This window comes from Ammodytes marinus, assembly GCF_949987685.1.
Source record: "Ammodytes marinus genome assembly, chromosome: 20".
Lineage (NCBI taxonomy): Eukaryota > Metazoa > Chordata > Actinopteri > Uranoscopiformes > Ammodytidae > Ammodytes > Ammodytes marinus.
The window spans coordinates 14,240,350-14,262,419 of record NC_137224.1 but is presented as its reverse complement, the minus strand read 5'-3'; the positions used below and the strand labels follow the sequence as shown (position 1 = coordinate 14,262,419).

General features: G+C 41.9%; 1 protein-coding gene across 1 annotated transcript; it reads right to left on the bottom strand.

Moving 5' to 3' along the window:
• Positions 1–38: 38 nt before the first annotated feature.
• Positions 39–20,210, bottom strand: ace (angiotensin I converting enzyme (peptidyl-dipeptidase A) 1). Its single transcript, XM_080049149.1, has 25 exons — positions 19,841–20,210; positions 16,463–16,630; positions 16,027–16,114; positions 15,021–15,164; positions 14,699–14,890; positions 14,064–14,161; positions 13,719–13,888; positions 13,365–13,588; positions 13,087–13,231; positions 12,110–12,208; positions 11,431–11,553; positions 11,120–11,325; positions 10,539–10,675; positions 10,049–10,207; positions 8,525–8,612; positions 8,070–8,213; positions 7,464–7,655; positions 6,964–7,061; positions 6,305–6,474; positions 5,436–5,659; positions 3,601–3,745; positions 3,382–3,480; positions 3,021–3,143; positions 2,407–2,603; positions 39–1,958 (listed from the first exon to the last, which is right to left on the bottom strand). Exons 1-25 carry the CDS (start codon positions 20,069–20,071, stop codon positions 1,744–1,746), a joined length of 3,879 nt encoding a protein of 1,292 aa, XP_079905275.1. The 5' UTR covers positions 20,072–20,210; the 3' UTR covers positions 39–1,743.
• Positions 20,211–22,070: the final 1,860 nt, after the last annotated feature.

Below are 22,070 nucleotides of genomic sequence, written 5' to 3'. Positions count from 1 at the left end.
CAGAGATGCAGCGTTACTACTACTGAGGCTTTTCCTCCAGGACCCTGAACCCCCTCGCTATCACACTGGTTTGACCTGGGCCAAACAAAGAACATTGGGCTATGTCCAGCCACATGGACTTTGCAGTACATGGACCAATTGTGGATAGGGCATTCAACTTTTTTTTTATTTAGTAGATTTCATCAACTTTTTTTCAGTGCAATATACTGAACATTTTGTTTCAGAGATTGTAATTTGTTGAGTATTTTTGCTGAATGCAGCGTTGTACAGTGGAAATTGGGGTCGCATTCAAGAGGTAAAATGTAAATTGATTTGATCACGTTGCTGGCTTTAATGTACTGAACCCGATGTTTGCATGTATGTTTTCATTTCTTTCTCTCTTTATCCTCTGAGCAACATTGTCTCTGTAATCGGAGGAATGCATCTATCGATTTGTTTTTCTTTTCAGTGATTGTGTATGTTCTTTTCCGCTTTTTCACCAAGGCATGGTTCTATACTGTGTATGGGGTGTCAAACCTTTATCATTTGTTTTTGAGATTATTTTAAAACCGAACCTACAATATGTTGACCAGCATCCACTCTGTTATGAGTTGACAGGCATTTTTCTGTGAATGTCTATCAACCATGATTGGCAAGCGTTGCATAGGTTAGAATCTATTATGCAGTAATGTTTGTGATGTGTTTTTTTTTAGGGAATAAATACAGAGATGTACAGAGAATACTAAGCCCTCACTGTTGAATGATACATTCTATGGTCCAACTGGACATGTTTTAATCACCCACATTTAAATCACTGGGCACACACTTGATTTCTATTTATTACACTGTCTTGTGTTATTACAGTAAAGAACCTGGATCTGGATATCTTTTTAATAAAAATATATCATACAGGGAGTCATGACACTGGATGAAACGATACATGTTGTTATATATGTCTGCAGAGTGTGTAAGCTCTAGCATAGATATCTAAGTGATTAAATGTACATAGTGACAAGTTTGGATGAATTGTCTGTTTGAATAAGTGCAAATGTGATTGGCCTTTGTTCCCGCTGTTCCGGAGCTTTGTATTTTTGTATGAGACAAGAGAGCCGACACCTGGATTGTTTCCAAGCCATTGTGGCCTCCATTGAGGACAACCTGCAGCGCTGAAAATAGAATGGACCATACAGACAGTAGAAGTCTGCAACTGAACGGCCTCAAATGGGACTAAGTGTTGCGTCACCAGACACTATACCGTCTCTGTGAGTCTGTGGTGGACTCATTCTTTACAGTGCAGTTTCAATGTAATTAAAATTGTTTTTAAATACCTTTGCAGTTTATTCGCTCGTCCTTCTGTGTCCTCCATACTATCTAGTTCGTACAGGTACAGTAGGCAGAAGAATAAGTATGTAATGTCTTTATTTTAAAAATGCAACAACAACAACGACAACAGCAAAACATAATAAAATCAAATATTGAAAACATTTCTTATGCAATCAATGACTTTACAAACACTCATTCAAAACATTTCCGCCCTCAACATTGCAATATAGCAAACACATTACATGATTGTAATATTCTTTGCATAGGCAAAAATTATTTGACTCAGTGTATACAATAAATATACAAGACAAGATAAGGAAGACCATAAAATAAAACTAATTTGATCAATACTGTACACTACTCAAAACACTTATGTTCACATTGAGGTTGGCACTGTGCTTGCTACAATAAGTCAGGCCTTACTTTAGCCATAACCAACAACTAAAACTTTTCTTGACTTGAGCCCTTGAGCTCCATCGTGGATTGGTACATTTCTTTGGGACCTTTTTTTGACTTCCTGTACTTGTAGGCCAATAGGACGGTGGCAACCAAGAGGACCAGACCAATGACCAGCAGGATCCACTGGCCAGCTGTGGCAGCTGAGCCATCCAAACTCATTCCCAGGAAGTCCACCGTACTAGCCTTCACTTCCTCTTCTGTAGACACACATAAAATGCCAAGTCAGTGCAATGCTGGACTGATCACTCATAAGCTCACTCATTCACACTTCACATAAACAGTATTAACAAGGTGTAATTCTCCAAATGAAGGGATCAAGTCAAGATGGACTGGACAGGTCTAAAGAGAGTGTGAGCGTTGTTGCTTACGATGTTATAAATAAGCTTCATGGAACATCTCTCTCCACTGGGTTGGTATTAATGCCACATAATAATAATCAAAATGTTAAAAAGCAGGGTAACTTTCTTTTAACACGGTATAATTTAAAGTCACTTTGACCTTCTCTCTATTCTTTCCACATACAGTACTACATTTTTCGCAAATAATTTTATCAATCTCATCAGTACGCATCCATTCAGCAGGACGTCCTCAATAATACAAGAGGAGCAGTAGTTGGCAGATGCACAAATGTGTGGCGGGACCTACTCGAAACATCAGCAGCAGGTCTGAAGTCATATTCGGGCCACCCGCGAACTTCATTGTTCTTGTCGTTCTCTTTCTTCAGCCATTCGATGAGGGGTTCGAAATACTGCAGGAGTGGCTTGGCACTCATTTTGGGCTGGCCGGTGATCATGGCCATTGCCTCGGGCCACGGCTTACTGCCGCCTAGCTTCATGGCATCACTGTAAACAAAAGAAAAAAGCAGGTCAGAGAGGAGGGACAGAGGAGACCAGGACCCGTGGCCAAAGTGTCCCAAAGATAATACACATAGAAGGCTGGAGGTTTTCACCAGCTGCCTTCACTCTCAAACACTAAAATCATTCCTATCGAATTTAAAATGTCTTGTTACGACCTATAACAATGGGTGATACAAAGAGGAAGTTTTTGTTTTGTGTTGTCAGAATATATCAATTGTTGCATGAGGCATGAGGTGTCTTATGGGTGGGCACATCTGTGTGTGTGTGTGTGTGTGTGTGTGTGTGTGTGTGTGTGTGTGTGTGTGTGTGTGTGTGTGTGTGTGTGTGTGTGTGTGTGTGTGTGTGTGTGTGTGTGTGTATGTGTGTGTGTGTGGGTGTGTGTGTGGGTGCATGTGTACTTACCCCATCAGCTTCCCAGCCGCTTTAGATTTGTAGATATCGCATGTATGCAGAGGCCCAACGTGCCCTGCAGCATTACACAGAGCCTGGTGGAACTGGAACTGGATGAAGAAGCTCACAAAGTACCTGATAGAGAGAGCAATAAACACGGGCCGTCATGACTGGGCCTCATCGCAGAAAAAAACTAAAACTAAACAGTGATTTATTTCTGTGAACCACAAAAGTAAGAGCATATGAGGTTCTGCAGTGTGTTCTTTTAATTCAGCCGTAGTTCATTGTAGTTTGTTGAAGCAGTTATTAATCAGTCTCTGCTCAATTGTAGGGGGGGGGGGCCTGTTGGTTCTGCCAAATCAGGAACATTTACCTCACGTAGGGAACGTTAGCAGGGATGTGGAACTTTGCACCGGGGTCAAAGTCATCCTCAGTTCGAGTTACAGGTGGAGTCAGTCCCTGGTACTTCATTCTGTGATGCAACGAAAAAGTACAATGTAGTTACTACTTCTTTCATTTTTAGTGCATTTTTTTATATTTCAAGATGATAAACATTTCCCTTTGTAAGTGTATACATGCTGGTGAACTTTACCTGAGGTTCCACCATTCTTTGTTGTACTCGGACGGTGGGATGCGTCCGTCAAACACCTTCCACCTCCACTGATCCATCAGGTAGCCGAAAGGCAGGAAGGCGATCTTGTCTAGGGCCATGCTCATCAGGAAGTTGATATCACTCTCTAAAGAAGGGAACCCAAACAAGTAAGTACATTTTTATTTATATAGCACTTTTTAAAACAGTTAGGAGAGAACGGGGGAATCTGAGGCATCGGGTAATGTGAGCCACCCCCTGTATCTAGGCAACGGAAAAAAAATTTGGTCATGTGAGATATATCTTTTCAAGCCCCTCTCATTTCCCCATGGCCCTGAAAGAGAGGACCTTATGGTGCTGTGGTAAGCATGTTTTTTTCACCAAAATAGGTATTTTTCATGTAAAAGTAAAAACTGTTGTGCCAAAGCAAATGTATTCACGTAGAGAAACTTCTATCATACGTGTTGATGAACTACCAACATATAAACACCATGTGATGATATTAGCTAAAGATTAGCCTGAAATGCTAAGAGAGGTAGTTTTTTTCTCAAATTGTGGTGGTGGGGGAAAGTGAGCCAAATGCTGTGGGGGAAAGTGAGGCAGTGTCTCACTTTCCCCCACCATGAGGCACAAGTTAAGTTTAGTCTTAAACATATTTTAAAGGTGAAGTGAGCGGTTTATTTATATTAATTTAAGTGTTAAATCGCTCTTTATTCATACAGTAATCACTTACACGATGTGCGCGTTTCATAAAGCCAATCTCTTCTTCTTCTCTTGCTCAATAAGCAATTAAACTTTATGTAGTATCCCGAAATGTTATCCAATCACAAGAGAGAACGCTACAAACCGACACCCGTCCGCACCCGTCTCACTCATGGTCTCACTGCCGGTGCACGCCAGAGCGACACATGGGTGAATGTTTATGAATGGAATGTAGAGTAGGCCTAGTTGTAGAGTATGACAGGCTGATGTTATAATCCAGTTGGGTCTTCTCCTGTGTTCTGAGTCCCAGGCTGTTCTCACTGGTTCTGATTTTCCTATGCTTTGACCCCCAGACACAAGCTGGCTCTAAGGGTCCTGTATTCTGACCCCCAAACTGTGTTCTAATCTAACTGGTTCTATCTTTCATTCGAATCTTATTAAAACCTTTTGAATTATAATATGTTGTATTTGATTTTGTTCAGAGTTACTTACAAGTGTTTAGAAAATTTGCTTTGCTTAATTGACCAAACCCCATAATTCTTTTACTAGTCTGACATTAGTTCTGGAATGTGTGGCTAGCTTTCAGGATTCTAACTGTTACAATATGTGTTGTTATGGTAGTTTCAGAGTGGATCAGTTTACCCCCAGCTGGTTCACTTTACCCCCTTGATTTTTCTGGTCTGTCTCAGTTTACCCCTCAGCTGGGGTAAAGTGAGCCACATGACAACTTTTTATAAAACAATCATATTTTCACTGCCCTTTGTCTTGAAAAAAATCTGCTAATGCCCTTTTCTAGGTAACATCTTGAATTAATGGGAAATGTGTAAATTTGAGTGATAAATCATTTTAGCTCGCTTGGAGGGGAGCAAATGTAAAAAGTGGCTCAGATTACCCCGTTCTCCCCTACCGTTAAGAAGTGCTTTACATGGCACACAGCCATATTTAAATTAACGTTTACATTAAAAAATGCAAAAACTATCCAAAACAAATTACATAAAAAAAAATGGGTATTGAGGAGCCTTTTGAAACAGTCCGCGATTTGTGCGGATCTTATTTGTTGAGGAAGCAGATTCCAGACTAGGGTTGGGGGCTACGACTGAAGATGCGCGATCACCTACTGACTAATGGTCACTCACCATGGTTGTTTTCGACCTTGTCCAGGAGGCCGATGCTCTGCAGATGTTTGGGCGTGGACACAGACAGCGCTAGCACATCACCAATGGCCTCGTGGAAGCCGGGGTTGGCGCCGTCGCGGAAGGTGATGGGCTGGTCTTTGTACTGCAGGAAGTACTGGATGTGGCCCATCTCATGGTGCACCGTGATCAGGTCATCCATGGTCACCACAGTGCACTGTTTGATCCTGGAGACACAGAGAAGGACATGAGTACAGCAAAGTAACCCATAAATATAGTACTGTTCATCTCCTTAGGGTCTATGCACTTAAGGGCTGAACAATTAAGTTGTTGAATCCTAAGATAAATAAATATCCGGGAACTTGGTAACATAGCAGTTCTACTTTTAAACCTTGTGTGGAGTTACTGGCACAGAAGATTTCTTGTACCGGAAGCACTTTCGCAGACAGAAAAACCATAGTGCATTTAACAGACATGTCTGAAGACTTAATGTATTCAAGCTGCTCATTCCATTTTACTACTATTTGATGCTGTTTACCACTTTGCCCTGCGGATCATTACAGGGGGGAAATAGTCTCTCCACTGTGCACTATAATAAAATTAAAAAGTATGCTGGTCCTCTCTAAAACATTATCGCTTTTGTTAGAAGCAGTCTTAGTATCAACTGACATCTCTTATCAAAAAGCTTCCTATGCCGAATGTAGGCCTAAGTGCTTACGTGTGACTGGCTATGCCTGTATTTTTTTGTATTATCCTACTTCAGTACTTCTTTAGCCACTTTTTGTCTGAGTTGGCAAGTTTGTGTTTAAATGAATATGTCTGTAGTCATTTTAGGCAAGCCCTGATAATACCAGTTTATTTCTGGTTCCTACCTGAAGTCTTTTCGGTTATAGAAGTCCCAAGCAGATGCGTGGCACACCACCTCGCGTCCCTCCGGCTTCAGCAGCATGGATTTCTCCCAGAACTCTTTTGGCATGGGCAGCAGACCCAGGGAGGTGAAGAAACTGTCGGATTCCTGGAACATTCTAGTCGCGTTCCAGCCCTGAACGGGAAAAAGAGGTTAACAGTGAAGATGGGGATACATACAGTATATAAAAAGTTTGGCAGGCATTGCGATATTGAACATTTGGAAAAAGATACGTTTAGAAAAGAGTGAACAAAATGTAAATAAATAACGGTTCTAAAAAGGATAGAAGTGAAAATACGTGTTCCCCTTAGAAATATGTACACAGTATAATGATGTATTAAGTACCCTTCATGTCAGTTATGGACGGCTGCTGCTTTCATGCAGTGACATTTAAAATCCTCTGTATATAAATATTTTCCTCCTGCACAACATTTGGATCAAACTCCCGTAGTCTTATTTCCAAAGAAACAAACCAACCCTTGAACTCTAAAAGCTGCATTGCGAATGGTAGACGAAAGTACGTACAGTATGTGTGTGCTCTGTCTATGTGTGGGTGTGTCTTTGTGTGTTCACGTGTGCAGCTGCGATCATAATGCAACAGCTGGTTTGTGTGTTCATTCACACCTGCTTCAACATAGCCGGAGTGGCATCGACCTGCGTGGCTTCGGGGTAGGGTATGGCCAGATCCATTATGCCGGACCACGTCTGAGCCCACATGTTGCCTGATAGGAACAGAAAAACATCATGTAAGTTAGGAGGCAAGTTGTCCTCTGCTCTGCCAGTATTAGACCAAGTGGGATTTGTGCCTGTGAGTCCTTACAATCCCTCACCGTGTGGAACTGTCACACTCAATCTTAACGCCTGACGCCTTTGAAAGCAAATCTAAATCCTGCCTTAATCCAAACGCATCTACAGCCAACGGCAGAATATCAATGGGGTTCTATGCCCCATCATGAAAGGAGAGTTCGGGCTAGAGAGTAAAAATCCGTTAAATTCCATTGTGAAATTCTACTAAAGTGTGATTTTTGTTTTCCGGGACCTCAGCTTGAAATTCCCTGAAAGCCTGATACAATGAAAATCAAAAGGTCTGAAGCCAGTGTTAAAAGATTGTTGTTGTGACTCACCTAACAAATGAGCAGGAATGGGTCCCTTCAGGCTGATGTACTTGGGGCCATACTTTTTGTAGAGACACCTGCGGACATAGGCGTGCACATTCTGATAGAGCGGCTCCAGCTCCTTCCACAGAGCCTCCAGGTCTTCCTCGAAGGTCGGGGTTTCATACCAGGAGCGCCAGTAAGCTCCGTTGTCAGAGTGACCTACACAAAGCACCAGGGATACAAACATTCATCAGTGGGATGTACTGTATTGTCTAAGCCTTCAATGTACTGTGTGATGACTATTTCTATGGCCTTCTCAAGTTGGATGTAAAATTACTCTACAAGGTCTTACGTAGGATGACCTAGAGGAAAGGTGGCCAACTAGTAAACAAGAGGTTGCTGGTTCAATCCCCGGCACCGGACAGGAGGTTGTTATTTCTATGACTAGTGGTGGGCTGGTATTACATCTACGGTGCCCACCATTTTTACCACTGTGTCCTAGAGCAAGGCCCTTAAGGGGAACCGTAATGGCTGACCCTGCGCTCTGACCCCCTCTGAAGTGTGGTAACTTGAAGGGGTATATGCGAAGAACAAATTTCGATGTAAATTGACGAATAAAGAAACTTAACCTACCATTGAGGGTGGCAGCCTGGTTGGCCAGTTCAACGTATCTCTCGAAATCTGTGCGTAGTACTTTGCCAGCAGCATCTCTCCATCCCTTCCAGGCGAACAATAACTCGTCATAGTCTCTGGACTCTGCCATGATCTTCTGCAGATCTGTAACCCAGCAAAACATTTTTCAACAGACCAACTTTACTCTACTTTATATAAGCTGTGAAGTGCAGCAGCGCATTTATGATGTCCTTTAATGGGTTTCATCTTTCCTTGTGAAATACTAACAAAAGAGGTGATAATTATTCCTCCGTTACTGAATTTTATAGTAACTAAATGTAATTATATGAATGAATTACCAACAATGAAACAATACTTTGTCATGAGCTAGCTGAAATCCTACATTATTCCTTCCATTTAAATGTTCTTTAGTCAATATCTTATTATTAGGACTGGCAGGTATTGCGTAGTCTTACCCGGATCCAGCGGGTGGCACGTCCCATCTTCCCTGCAGGCTTTAGCCACACTGTACTTGGTCTCCATGTTGGATAGGATGGTGTTGTACTGAAAAGGGTAAGCACATTAAATGAAAATTAAGATCCTACTGGAACCTTCAGCAGTTATCTAGGTTTCGATGTTTGTTAATGCACTCGCAGATTTCTAACAGGTGCAGGAAACAGGGTAAGAGCAACAAGTGACTATAAACAGCTCCTAGGGCTCTATGTCTGGTCCAGAAAGAGCATTCCCCTTCACTACAACACTACGACAGGGAAACTAGGTTTAAGAACAAACCCCAAAGTATTTGTCCATCTTGTTTATTTGTAACTTTTCAAAATTTGGCCTTTCCACCACATTCATATTGGAACACCTTGGTTTTCTCTATGTCTCTCAATGGACAGCAAGATAACTCTTTTTTACCTAAAATGACTGGATAGCATCAATACTATCCATTCTTAGCCAATTGAATCAGCCTCACAAGACAAGACAAGACAGTCTGTATGGTCTTAAATGTGCCATACATGTTTGGTGAATTAAACTAGTAGGCTATCTATAACGAAGAAGAAGAAAAAAATTCTTCAGTAGCCACCTCCCTTTATTTTTAAACACTTTCTGTGCAACATCATCGAGAGATCATGATGTTTTTCAAACTTAAATAAAAACAGAAAAAACCTGTTTCCAGATAAGACTATTCACTTTTACTATGGGCCAATGGCTGTTTGATAAGCAGTACAACATGTTTGTATTGTAGGCTCAGAATTCAATGCTTTTGTGCACAGTTTGACGTGCGTTAAGAGGTCTGTGTGCTTTCAGATTGTGAGGGGGTCGACTGAAGGCTTTTATTGAAAATGCGACATGTCATTATGCTTCAGAAAAAACTTTTGAGAGAAAAAAACATTACAAACAAGGCTCTCTTCTCACGACCACTGTAGCTATTAATAATACTTATCCTATGAGAAAAGGTTTTTATTTGTGTTCACCGCAGGGATCTAACATTATGAGTGAATCACCAAAGACATCTGGACGTGTCTGTTACAGTTTGAAGCTAACCAGCAGGAATCTCTTTACATTTTAATATTAGAAGAGGGAGGGAAAGCTTAGTGCTCTTAACCCGTGCTGTGTGTTAATGGTCTGGGAACCACACAGTTTTGTTTATTCCTCATCACTAGCTCGAGCCGATCGACAGAGTGAGCTAGGCGTAGAAAGAAATGTCCCTTTAATTAGCAACTTTACTGGTTTCCAGTTGTTCTTCCCAAGTAGTGTCTATACATTAAGCTATCATGTGGTAGTCTATTTTCTGCATCCCTGTTGCTTGCACACAATGCATTGTTACTTATGGGTAACACACTTCTCGTATTTCTGTCTATTATCATCTCAAAAGAACAACTGAAGCTTTCCACGCTGTGATTTCACTCAACCAATAAAAACTATTTCTGCCTTCTGGAAGCAGCTCTGTCTTGATTATTATTATTTTTTTTGGGAAAAGTCAATTTCCTCCACACCTCTTGCAGTTGTGCCGACGGCAGTGCGGCCCTCTCGATGTCGCTGATCTTTTCAATGCTGCGTTTGACCGAGTCGTCCAGGAAGTCAGTGGTGTCGTACAGACGGGCCTTCTCTCCATACTTGAGGCTGTGCTCCGACATCTTCAGGTTCTCCGCAAGCTAGAGAGGGAATAAATCAATACCTTTTAATGTTTCTAACTCTATATAGTGTGACAGTGAAAAGAATGTGATTGGATGAATGGTTGGATAGGTAAGTAGATAAACAGATAGGTACATACTAGGTAATGAGGTAGATAAAAATAGGTTGATTAGTGGATCACTAATTCAATCAATTATATTGATTTATTGACACTTTTTTGATTAAATCATTATCATAATTGTATTGATTCACTGACACAATGCACAAAATCAATGCAATTCATCTAATTGGCATTTGACTGGTGAGAGTTGAGGCTTAAACAATGCCAAGGTGATGTAAGTGGAGTCTCACCATGGCATTCTTATTGTCTTCAGTGATGTCGGTGTTGTACTTCCAGGAGGCCTCAGTGTAGGCGTAGCGCACCGCCTCACCTGTGCTGTTGTACTCATTCAGAAATGTCTTTGCATCAAGCTCATCTGTGTTCTTGTCTGATTAAACAACAAAAAGGACAAGGTCAAGCAAAATGCAGGATGCACACTGTCAATAGACATTCATGTGAAAAAAAGCATGCCATTCCAGCAAAAATATAATGTGTTCCTAAAGTACGATCTTAATGTGTAAAGACCACAGGCATCTCATACATTTATATTTTGCTGGAGCGATAATTGTCTTGGAACATACTTGGAGAAATGTAACAAAGTCAAATAAAAATTGTAATATTATTAATCCTGCACAGCCAGCATTTACTTTATTTTTTTCGTTACATCTTGGAGAGAATATAGCACTACACATTTTGGCCAATATTCCCTTTCTCACATGCTGATTTATTCGGGAATGCAGGTATAATTCTTCTATTGCATTTTCTGATTCCTTCCAGATAATGTTTACCAATCAGTAACCACTTAGAGTGTTAGCTCAAAGTCCTCCCTTACCAATATCCTCAGGGTAGCCCTCTGGGATAGGTGGAACCCAGTTGAAGTCAGGCCATCCCAAGGTCTCATTCACATTTTGCTTTTCCAGCCACTTGATAATGGGATCAAAGTATCTCATCAGAGACTTTGCATCTAACTTGTTGGTGCCTATGGCATCCTGGAGCACCACGGGCCATGGTTTGGAAGAGCCAGCCTGAAGGATTTTCCTGGAAGTGGTAGAATGACATAAATTATCACAGCTTTACTGTTTCTATAAACCACTACTCATACACTGTGTAATGAACAACTAAGGCACAATGAGGAATGCTTACTTTAAAATGGCCCCGGCTTCTGCAGATCGGTAAATGTCACATCTGTGCAATGCCCCTGTTTGATTGGCTGCGTCGCAAAGTTTTTCATGAAGCTGGAACTGCAGGATGAAGCTGACAAAATACCTGCCGTACAAAGAATTGTTCGTCATTAAAAAAGACAGACAGAAATAAATTAGACATAAATTAGTTAAAAATATATTAAACATTGCTAGAACCAAATACATGAGTTGAGATGGGTCTTAAATTCTCTACTATTTGGTAATGTAAACTTTTGTAAAGTAATTTACAAAACTAAAGTGGCCCTCTCAGCAAAGATGCTAACAATGCTGTGAGCGTGTGTTCCAGCAGGATTGCAAGTGCGTTTGACTGACTCTCATTCCACACATTGTTAAAGAAACCAGCTGGGGAAAGAGGCTTTTTAAATAGAGCCTTCTGCAACACGCTTCCTGCAATTGTGGGGTTTATTGCTTTGTTTGAAACCACACTCAAGTGATAGTAATTCAGTCCACATTGCAGAAGATTGCCTTCATGCATATGTGCAGGCACATATGCACATGCATCATGGTTGCGCACTAAAAACCACTGACCTTATATTTAAAGCCGTTGTAACTTGGGTGTCAATCAGACTACTCAAAAAAGAAATGTATACATGTCATGAAAATATCAACAGTTACTATACCTGATGTATGGTGTGTTCCCAGGGATGTGGTATTTTGCCCCAGGATCAAAGTGCTCCTCCGTACGTGGGGTGGGTGGGCAGATGCCTTGGTATTTAGTCCTTTAAAATGAAATAAGAGACATATTTAGAATTTAGCAATATGGGCTAAATGGCCAAGACTCGATTTCTGCAAAGTTTTTCAGCCTTTAATGATTTTTCCTTCTTACTTGTTCAGTTTTATATATCTATTAAGTATCAGGTTGGATCTCTATGCCATCCCCACCCTTCTAGTAGCAAAACAGAGCAGCTCGATTAAATCTGCCTGAAATGAATGTTACTATAACCTAAAACCTTAACAAAAAACGTGAAAGGCATAGAACGTAGTGATGAAATCAGATAATGATCACCTGCATCTGCAGCTTCCCTCTGCTCTGCTTTATGGGATTTTATGGCTAAGTGTGATTCCAATTCAAAGCATTGGACGGCCATGATTTATCAAACGTCATGTTTATTTTTCATTTTATTGTTTAGCTGTCATGCCAATAAGTTGAATGTTTTGGTTCACTGGCATCGCTCTAATGGGGGTTGTTTATGGCCAAGGCAGGCAGCAAAAAAAAATCTACTCAAGTCCAATATATACACTATGCCATGTTAACTTAAAAGCTGATGGTATGTGAATGTTTTGTTCACATCTTGTCCCTACTGTTATTGAGTCATTTAAGTCATTTCCTAAACAACTAAAAATACTGGAAAGACTGGAAAACGGCAAGCTTCTCCTTTTCCAAAGCCAGTAACCACGGGTTGTCGTGCAGCCTCGCGTCATCGATTGCAACACTCCAGAGAGTTACTGTACCCTGCCAAGAAAGTCACTAGACACTTAACTGCTTTCCTATGTTCACAGTCATAGCTGCTTAGCTGTGTTAAGCTAAGCAGACACCAGAATAGCCTTGTGTTTACTGTATATATTCAGTAGATTTGGCCTGTGCACAAAAGCCTACCTGAGGTGCCACCAGTCGGCGTTGTACCGCCCTGGAGGCGTGCTTCCACTGAACACACCCCATCTCCACTGGTCGATGAGGTAGCCAAAGGGAAGGAAGGCTATCTTCTCCAGCGCCATCTTCAACAGGTAGTTGGTATCACTTTCTGCAGAAGCACAATACAGCATTACATGAAGACATCACAAGATATTTAAGGATTCACCACCTCAGTTTTAGCAAAGTATCCAGAGGCAATTTCAGTGGCTTGGATTTTAATCATTCTTTTTAAGTCTATTTACCATCGTCAGACGTCACCGAGTTCAGCAGTTTGATGGTTTGCAGATGTTTTGGCGTGGAAACTGAGAGAGACAACACGTCTCCAATAGCCTCGTGAAAACCGGGGTTGGCGCCGCGACGGTAGCCCACAGGCAGGTCCTTGTACTGCAGGTAATACTGGACATGCCCCATCTCATGGTGCACAGTAAAGAGCTGCTCCATTGTTACTGTGGTGCACTGCTTGATCCTACAGAGGTTCAGACATCAGTATAATTGACTAATGGCGTGGTGTTATTAAGTTGTTGCAACAGGGTTAGCAATCAGTGTATTAACGGAAGATAAATGTAAGGTCATTGTAACTCAGCTCAAAATGTTACCTAAAGTCTTTGCGATTGTAAAAGTCCCAGGCAGACGCATGGCACACCACCTCCCGACCTTCAGGCTTCTCCAGCATGGATCCCTCCCAGAACTCCTCAGGCATCGGCTCCAAACCCAGAGACGTGAAGAACTCCTCGGACACACGGAACATGTGCGTGGCATTGTAGCCCTAGTGAGGAGGGAGGAAGTCACAACGTAGCTAGGTGATATAAAACAAAACTATAATCATCTAAAAACAGGGAAAAGGTTCTTTTTTTGAGATTCCTGGTTTATTTGGGGCAATTTTCTGAAGTCACTGTCTTCAAGACCTACAGAATGACACAAAATGGTTCCCCCACACTTACTTGTTTGTCCATTTCATCGGTCACATCGATGTTGGGTTTGTCCGGAAATGGGATCATCATACCATAAATATTGTTCCAGGTCTGGGCCCACATGTTTCCTGAGGGTGAGGAAGAAAACACACTTAAGCAACGAGTCTATCTTGTTATGGGTAACTCCGTTCAGAGGCACTGTAGGAAATGCCTCCTTCGCAGTAATGAGATAAGCACACACAAATGAGTAGCCATGGTGGGTCTGCAACTTAATACTCTGAGCCTGTATTGTCCCTGGCATGAGCCATTACATTTTTTATGATTTTCCAAGTCTTTTTTTCTAATTAATTATCTTTTTGTGTCTCAGCTGGGGGTTTGGTTGGTTGCAACACACCCTCGGACCTTAGTTTCTCAACCCTAATTTCAAGCTTGATATGAGTGCAACAGGGGCGTTGCTAGACCCTTTCTACCGGGGCACATGCCCCAGTGTTGATCTGCTGTGCCCCAGTAAAGACAAAATCTACACCTTTAATTCACCCCAATATCTTCACATTTCATACACAAAGCAGGCATTCAGAATTTCTTCGGGGGGCCTGTGCCCCAGTAGAGTGTAGCAAGTCCCCTGGAGTGCAATATCACAAATGGCAGCTTTTGAAATGTTGTACCTAGCAAATGAGCAGGGATAGGTCCTTTAAGGTTGATGTACTTAGGACCGTACTGCTTGTAGAGTTGCCGGCGCACAAAGGCATGCAGGTTCTGGTAGAGGGGTTCAATGGTCCTGTAGAGCTCCTCTATATCCTGTTCAAAGGTGTCAGTCTCATACCAAGAGCGCCAGTCAGCTCCGGTGTCCGCAAACCCTAAAAAGGACAACAACAAAAAAATCAGTTTCACTCTCTTTCTTGTTTTATTCCTTTTCTTAAGATGAACCAGTTAGTAGCATTATGAACCTTGTGAGCTCAATGTCAATGGTCAAGGGGAAGGTCTTACCATCAGCTTGCGAGGCTTTGTTACTGAGCTTCACAAAATCAGGGTAGTACTGTCTGAGAGGAACACCTGATGCATTGTGCCAGCCCTCCCAGGCAAACAGCAGCCTCTTGTAGCTCCTGGAGTTGGCCATGATCTCTGTGAGATCTGCAAAATGAAAAAAGATCCAACACAGCCTCAGTCACCAAGAAAAGGATTCGGAAGCTGAGCTAAAATGGCGTGCACAATCAAAACAAAAAGAAAAACTCAAAAGATGTAGGTTTTTTGCTGAAATAATGAAGACGTAGAGGTGTTAAGAGGATTTAATGCTCTCTCTCTCTCTCAGCAGGAAAAGACACAAGCAAGACATTAGCTTTGAGTAATGAGCTGTCATGTTAAACAACATTTCTCTACTAAATGCCAGAAATAGGAAATGAAGGTAAAAGGAGAGATGGTTGAAATGATAGGAAAGTTGACAGCCTGTTTGTTATTGAAATGACTTGTGTGAACGGAGTGTACAAAATACTCTAAATAACCCTGTTTCACCTGAGATTGTTTCCAAGATAAGAAATCAATAATCATTCAATCTCCTTATACGTTTATGAGCGACAATCTAAAGAAGAGAGGGTTGTTATTGTTCTCTTTGTCAAACTACGTGCGTTGGCAGGCATTTCTCACTCTTATGTTTCGCACTGGTTGCCAACATTTAAGTGAACAATAGCTCCATTATTCAAGACACAGCATCAGGCACGTTAAAAGCCACCACCGGCATACTGTTTCTATAGCTTTGTACTCAACACTCGCTGGGCAAATCCATAACACTTCCTTTGGAAACCTCTCTGAAGTCATTCTGCCCATCCTGTTACTTCCCCAAGAGCAGATAAGATCTAAACCACTTACTGTTTTTCTCTCTCTAGACTTCCCCTCTCCCCATCGTTGTTTGTTTTTATATTCCCTCAACATTTGCTGTCAAATAGCCCCCTGTGTTTCAATGCAATTCATGCATTTTTTCTTTAGCATTTATACTCACGAGGTTCAAGGCTCCAGCTTATATTTGGCGACGGATGCACCTTGGATGTTGAATAGATATTGTCCATGGTGCTGGTAATCTTGTTGTACTGGAGACAAGAAAAGGTGATTTGAAGTCAGTATTTGACGCTAAAAAAGGGTCAGCAGCTTTTTCAGTCCCTGCTTTTTCACAGAACCAAAGCATTGTTTTGTACACATTCACCCAATCACACACAGATAGCAGCAGCTACCACGCAGGGTGCAAGCTAACTATTGGGAGCAATTTGGGGTTTCAGTGTCTTGCCCAGGGACACTACGACATGTGGCGGGGAGACGGGGGATCAAAACCACCGACCCTGCACTCCAGTGGACGACTGCCCTACCAACATCGGCACAGCCACCCGTACAAGGAGTCACACCAAATGACCCACGAGATAATATTACAAACAGAAACAAACCTCCTCTCTTTCAGCCAGGGGCAGGTTGGCAACTCCAATGACCATGATCTTCTCCATCAGTTTCTTGTCGCTGGGAGAGAGAGTGTTGAGAGTCGCAGTAGTGAAAACCTCCTTGGCCTTTGCCCCCCATGCTGAGGAGAAGGCCTGCTCTTCCAGGGATGCATTTACCTAAAGACAAGAGGAAGAGTTGGAACGATTAGGACACATGGAAACTCTTCATTTCAGGAATTACTTTCAGCAAAAACAATCTTAAAATTTTAATTCCTGACAAGAGGGGCTCCTTTAAAGTCTGTCATTACACATGCCATCTTTTCAATGTTTGGGTATAGTGACATCACAGAGAAAAGCAGAAAGAGCCCATAAACTGCAGTACGAGTCAGTGAAAATGGCGATGTTGATCCCTCTGTCAGTCTGTCGATCGTTTTGGTCTCAAGAAAAATCTTGAAAACAATTGGATAGATTGATAATCATGACATTCACGACAGAGGATGAATCCCTTGACTTTTTCTATAGTGCTCCCAGCAAGTTTATAATTGGGGCTCATCGGGAAATGTCTCGACGTCTATGGCATTTGTGACTTTTACTCTCACACCGTCAACAGGTAAACATGTCACTTTGTCAAACACTGATTTACCTATACGCTATAGTTAGGTTTTCATAAAAATGTACACTCTCTAGTTATTTAACCCCTGTACCTACAGCATGTCTTCATTTTTGACTTAATATGTCCCTTGGCAGCTGTAGCAACACATCTTTGTTCTAGGATCAATAAAGTGCTCTATCGGTCTATATGGATCAAGGACATAGTAGCAAAATAACCCCCGCTCAAGGATATATCTTTCTTTTTAATGCCTTGGGTACACATTCTCATATATATCCTCACTGAATCCTAGGAGCTTTCTTTTATTGCGCCCTGGAAAGTCATGAACATGTGGTGGGCGCTCCCTCCCAGTAACATAATGACAGTGCTGGAAGAATGGAAGTCAAGGCTGCTGTCGATACAATGCCTGGGTAGTTTATGTGTGTCTGTTGATTTGCTCCCATTGCAAATAATGATCTATACTGTTCTATTGTTGCAGAAATATGTGGTCCAATATACTGTGCCTTCAACATCCTTTGTGCCTGAAAAATAAATGTGTTGTTGTCTTGTGTTGAAACACTATACGTTGTTTGATGATGTAGTTAGTAAAATACAAATCACACTGTACATTGAGCTTGCCCAGCAGTCACACTTGGGAACATAGAACATATCCACACACACACACTAATGTTGGTGTAACCCTGAGTTAGTGCTCACAGCCGCTCACCATTGTCTCAACACACACCCTGATAACTGGAACAGTATGTAGCTTCACTCACAGTCGTGTTTTTAGTGAAGCCTTCCTTATCTATCCTTCTCCCAGCCTTCACTAAAATAACAGGCTGCCGGGAGGGGAAGACCGGTGACAGTGAGTCGAAGTATTAACTTTGACCTCCGTGCTCATCCTCTCAATCTCTGTCTGTTTCTCAATCGTTTTTATTTTCTTCTCCACCCCACGCCCATCCATCCATCCACCCAGATAGTCACATTCTCAACACAAGGAAGCGCAATAAAGATAAGGCTAAAGTCCCCCCTTGTTTTGCTGATTTTCTTTCCCCTCTAGGTTTTTTCTGTTGTGCAAGCCATACGCGTTGTCATTTGTGACAGGGCAAAGTTCTAACAGTGACAGTAATTCATTGTTCATACTCATTTACCTATTTGAAGAGATAACCTGTATGAGGACAAAAGATAACTGGCCTTAGCCTTGAATCCAACAATACTGAAAGAGCTCGGTAGCTTTCAAAGTAAATACATTCAAGTTAATACAAAGGTAAAGTGTTATCTGCCTGTATATTTACATTTGAGAGTATACAGTATATCATATCTTTTTTTGTTAAATTCTAAAATAGAATTTTGTAAAATGGAGTATCATCTTTCTATATATATTTTTGTAATGAAAATGATATTTCTCTGAATTCACATGTTGGTCACTTTAAAAGCTGGCAGCATGCAGTGATACAAATGACCGAGCCTCAGGTCTGATTGCGACACTTGAAGGCGGCTGGTGTTTCATTGTGAGGTTCAAAGGACATTGGTCATTGATATCCAACCTTGTTGCTTTCTATTCTGCATGATTAGACGCTTGTGCACTAGTCCTTATTCAGTACGGTCCTCGACACTTCAAAACATGAGCCTCATTTGCACCGTGAACAAATCAAGCTTACCCATGAAGCTGCACGGGCTGTGGAGAACGTGTGTGTGTGTGTGTGTGTGTGTGTGTGTGTGTAAGTGTACTTGGAACATCCCTCTCCCTCCCCCCCCCCCCCGGTTGCCACATCTGATAGAACTCAGCACTCTGACCCACTTTGATCATCCCAACTTCAAACTGTCCAGAAACAAACCCAAATCATGCTCGTACATGGAAGCCACAAGCCTGCTCATCTTTCACCCTTACATCACATACAACCTACTGGAGAGCAGAACGCATTCCTAAGCCTGACCCCGTTGACACCATGTGTGGTGGGGGCCACATCTACACCTGTTCAATGTGTGAGGACACTAGTGTTCAAACTCTAGGTGGTGGTACTGGTGTACTGAAAACCCTGTTGTGACAGCCGTTCGAAGCAAAAGAAAACAGAGCATTTACCCTGTGTAAACGTGTCATGAAACTGTATATCAGTGAGCTTGTATGCATATGGTGCATATGGTGAGATGCAGGTGCAAATTCCCTTACAAAATGCTTTTTTTTTTTATTCCCGAAAAGGTAAGTCTGCAAATATTGCCACATAAGTCTTTATGCCACCATAAAGATTTTCAATTAGTGTGTGTAGAACTGAACTGTGTGGAAACAGTCCAGTTGATTTAATTTATTTTTAGTCGAGTAAGGTGTGCTCATTCTTGATTAGAATGAAAACCTGTTGCCACACCTACCCTTTAGTGGAATATAGCAGGTGTCACATTCTCTCTGTCAGAAAATATCACAAAAACAAAGAGCCAACATAATAGTTTGCAACACCCTCTAGAGATGAATTGAAAGCTTGTGGACGTTGGCACAGCAGGGCACTCAGATCTCCTTTCTATTACCAGTAACACACAAGCTGAGTTGGCAGAGTTGGGAGGAAACCGAGCATGTCATTCTGGAGAGGGATGAATAAGGGGGGTGATCTCCAAGTCAAGCAGGGCTCAGCAGCTGCACAGAAACCCTTGACCGTGCAAGCATTTAATGATGACGAGGTGCCAATACTGGCAAGAATTGATCTAAACTGGCCAATAGCATTACCAAGCTATGAGATGAAGGCTCAGTCGACATTTTCACAGCGATATACTTAAGTGCAAAGGATGCTGGAGTTTGTTCGTACCTGAAGCTCGGAGTTGTGCGTTGTTATGTTGGTGTTGTAGTTCCAGCTGGCAGAGACACTGTAGAACAGAACCTCCTCGGCTGTGCTGTTGTAGTTGTCGAGGAACCTTTCTGCCTCAGCCGTGCTGTTTGTATATGGCCCTGGAGTCCAGTCGTTGGCCACGCAGAGTCCACACACAGGCAGCAGCAGCAGAACTGTCCACAAAAACCTGTCCACCCTGCTGGTGCCCATTGCTGTATCCTCCACCAAAGAGAGAGAGAGAGAGTGGAAGAGAAAAAAAACTGCAAAGTGAAACGAGTTGGGAGCTAAAAATACACTTGCTCCAACGAAGTGAGAGTACACCTTCCCCCTGGAGCTGTTTGTCTCATCCGCTTCTTCACTGCTCCCTTTCTGAAGCCTCCCAGCCTTGCCGCTGGTGAAATGCTCAGTAGCTGAGGAGGCAAGCTTCTTTTAAGTGCAAGTTTAACCCAGCCCACACTTCTCTGTAATAGCCTTCCCCTCTTACCAATTTACAGCACTGGTCATAACCCCTCCACCACACAGGTTCCCTTTCTTACAACTATCTTCTCCACCCTCCCCTTCTTTTTCCTGTTTACCAGAACAGATTGGCTAGCAGTAATCTTTAATAAGATGCAAGTTTCTGAGCAATAAGAAAATGACACACACGTGCAGTGTTCCTGTCTGTCTGGAGCATCTGGGAGGGACTGCAGATACTTTTTCTCCGTTCCCTCCTTCAGCTGAATGACAACAGAGGGAGGGGGATTGGCAAATGCAGGGGTAATAGAAGAGAGTGGGGATAGGGGAATGAAATGGGAGGGGGGGGGTGACAGGATTGAAGGCTGATGGTTGAAATGGCTCAAAGAGATCAGCAGAAAAAGTGAGAGAGGCAAAATCAAAGAGGGCACAATGTAACAGTGCAGATATTATAATGAATATTAAACCCTATTCTGTATGCAATGGACTATTTGTCAAGCTTGTAATACAGCATTTAGATCAAAACACAACAAATGTTTTTGGCACATTCAAACCTGCATTAATTCAGTTTTGGGGGAAATCGGGGAAAACACACGTTATGACCTTTTTTAAGTTGTGATTCATGATTATGAAATCAAATCCCTTCTTTAATATTTGTGATGGTTAGTTTGTTTGTGCAGTAGCCATTCGATGTGTTTACTTTCAATATCAACCTCTCTGTACAGTAGTTTTAATCGTGGGTGCCGGAATCCGCTGTCCCCATGCTGCATTTACTATCTTACAACATAAGACATGGCGTGTTGATTTATAGCCGTTGGCCATTGAGTCCATCAATATATTTTATTAACCTTTATAATCATCACATGACAGCAGTAATAATACTTAATACTTTATAATGTCCAGTAATGTCCAAATGGTCCTTATCATCCAACAACAGGCTCCCCCTAAAACAGAATGGCTTTGATGGAGGAATAAATAGTGTTGTTGCTGATACGATGTTTCCCTCTTGAACAGATAAAAAATGTACGTTTAATGATGCTGACGTTTTACTTTCTGAGGTGAACAATCTCTGGAGGTGACTGTGGCGTGATCTCTTTGATTGAAACCCTGAGCGTGTGTTTGTCAGGTCAAAGCAAAGCAAGTCATTATCAGCTCACAATGAGGCAGTGATAGCTATTAATGAGTAGTTCAGGGGTCATTATTGGGAACAGCTTGGGATCACAAGGTTAAAATCCCACCACACTGTCTCGCAGACAAACCTCTGTGCTGAGATCTGCCTCGGTCGGGCCAAGATAAGCCATTTTTAGATATCTGCAGAGCCATGTATCTAAGCAGATATCTTAGAAGAGATAACTTAAATCGGAAAAATAGGTCCATGGTTCTTGTACGCAAACTTGCTGATGTCTTAGGAAAACGTGAGGCACATGTCCAACGTTTGAACCACATGGAGTGGGCTGGCTACTTATTGACAAAGTACTGTACATCCTAGCCGGGCTGATAAAGATGGATGGCACACTGTGATGCAGCAATCAGGTGTTTGGAGGGCGTGTGAGACTTTTCACACACTTCCACGTGTGGCTGAAGATGCCTTGTCATGGTTATGACAATGTTTTCGGGAAGGATTAAAAATGAATTGATACTTTTGTTGTGAAAAGAAATACATCACAAGATTTTTGTCTTTTTTTTTTTTTTACAACAATAGGCTTAAAAGCTGAGAACAGTTGGAGAGAAGGGCAGCAGGAGCCTGAAGATTAAC

Excerpts from the sequence above, each read along its gene's own strand:
- ace (XM_080049149.1), bottom strand. The coding sequence starts at position 20,071 with ATGGGCACCAGCAGGGTGGACAGGTTTTTGTGGACAGTTCTGCTGCTG. Across the intron at positions 12,209-13,086 it reads GCCGACTGGTGGCACCTCAG|GACTAAATACCAAGGCATCT; the intron begins GTAGGCTTTTGT and ends TTCATTTTAAAG. Across the intron at positions 5,660-6,304 it reads TATAACCGAAAAGACTTCAG|GATCAAACAGTGCACTGTGG; the intron begins GTAGGAACCAGA and ends CTGTGTCTCCAG.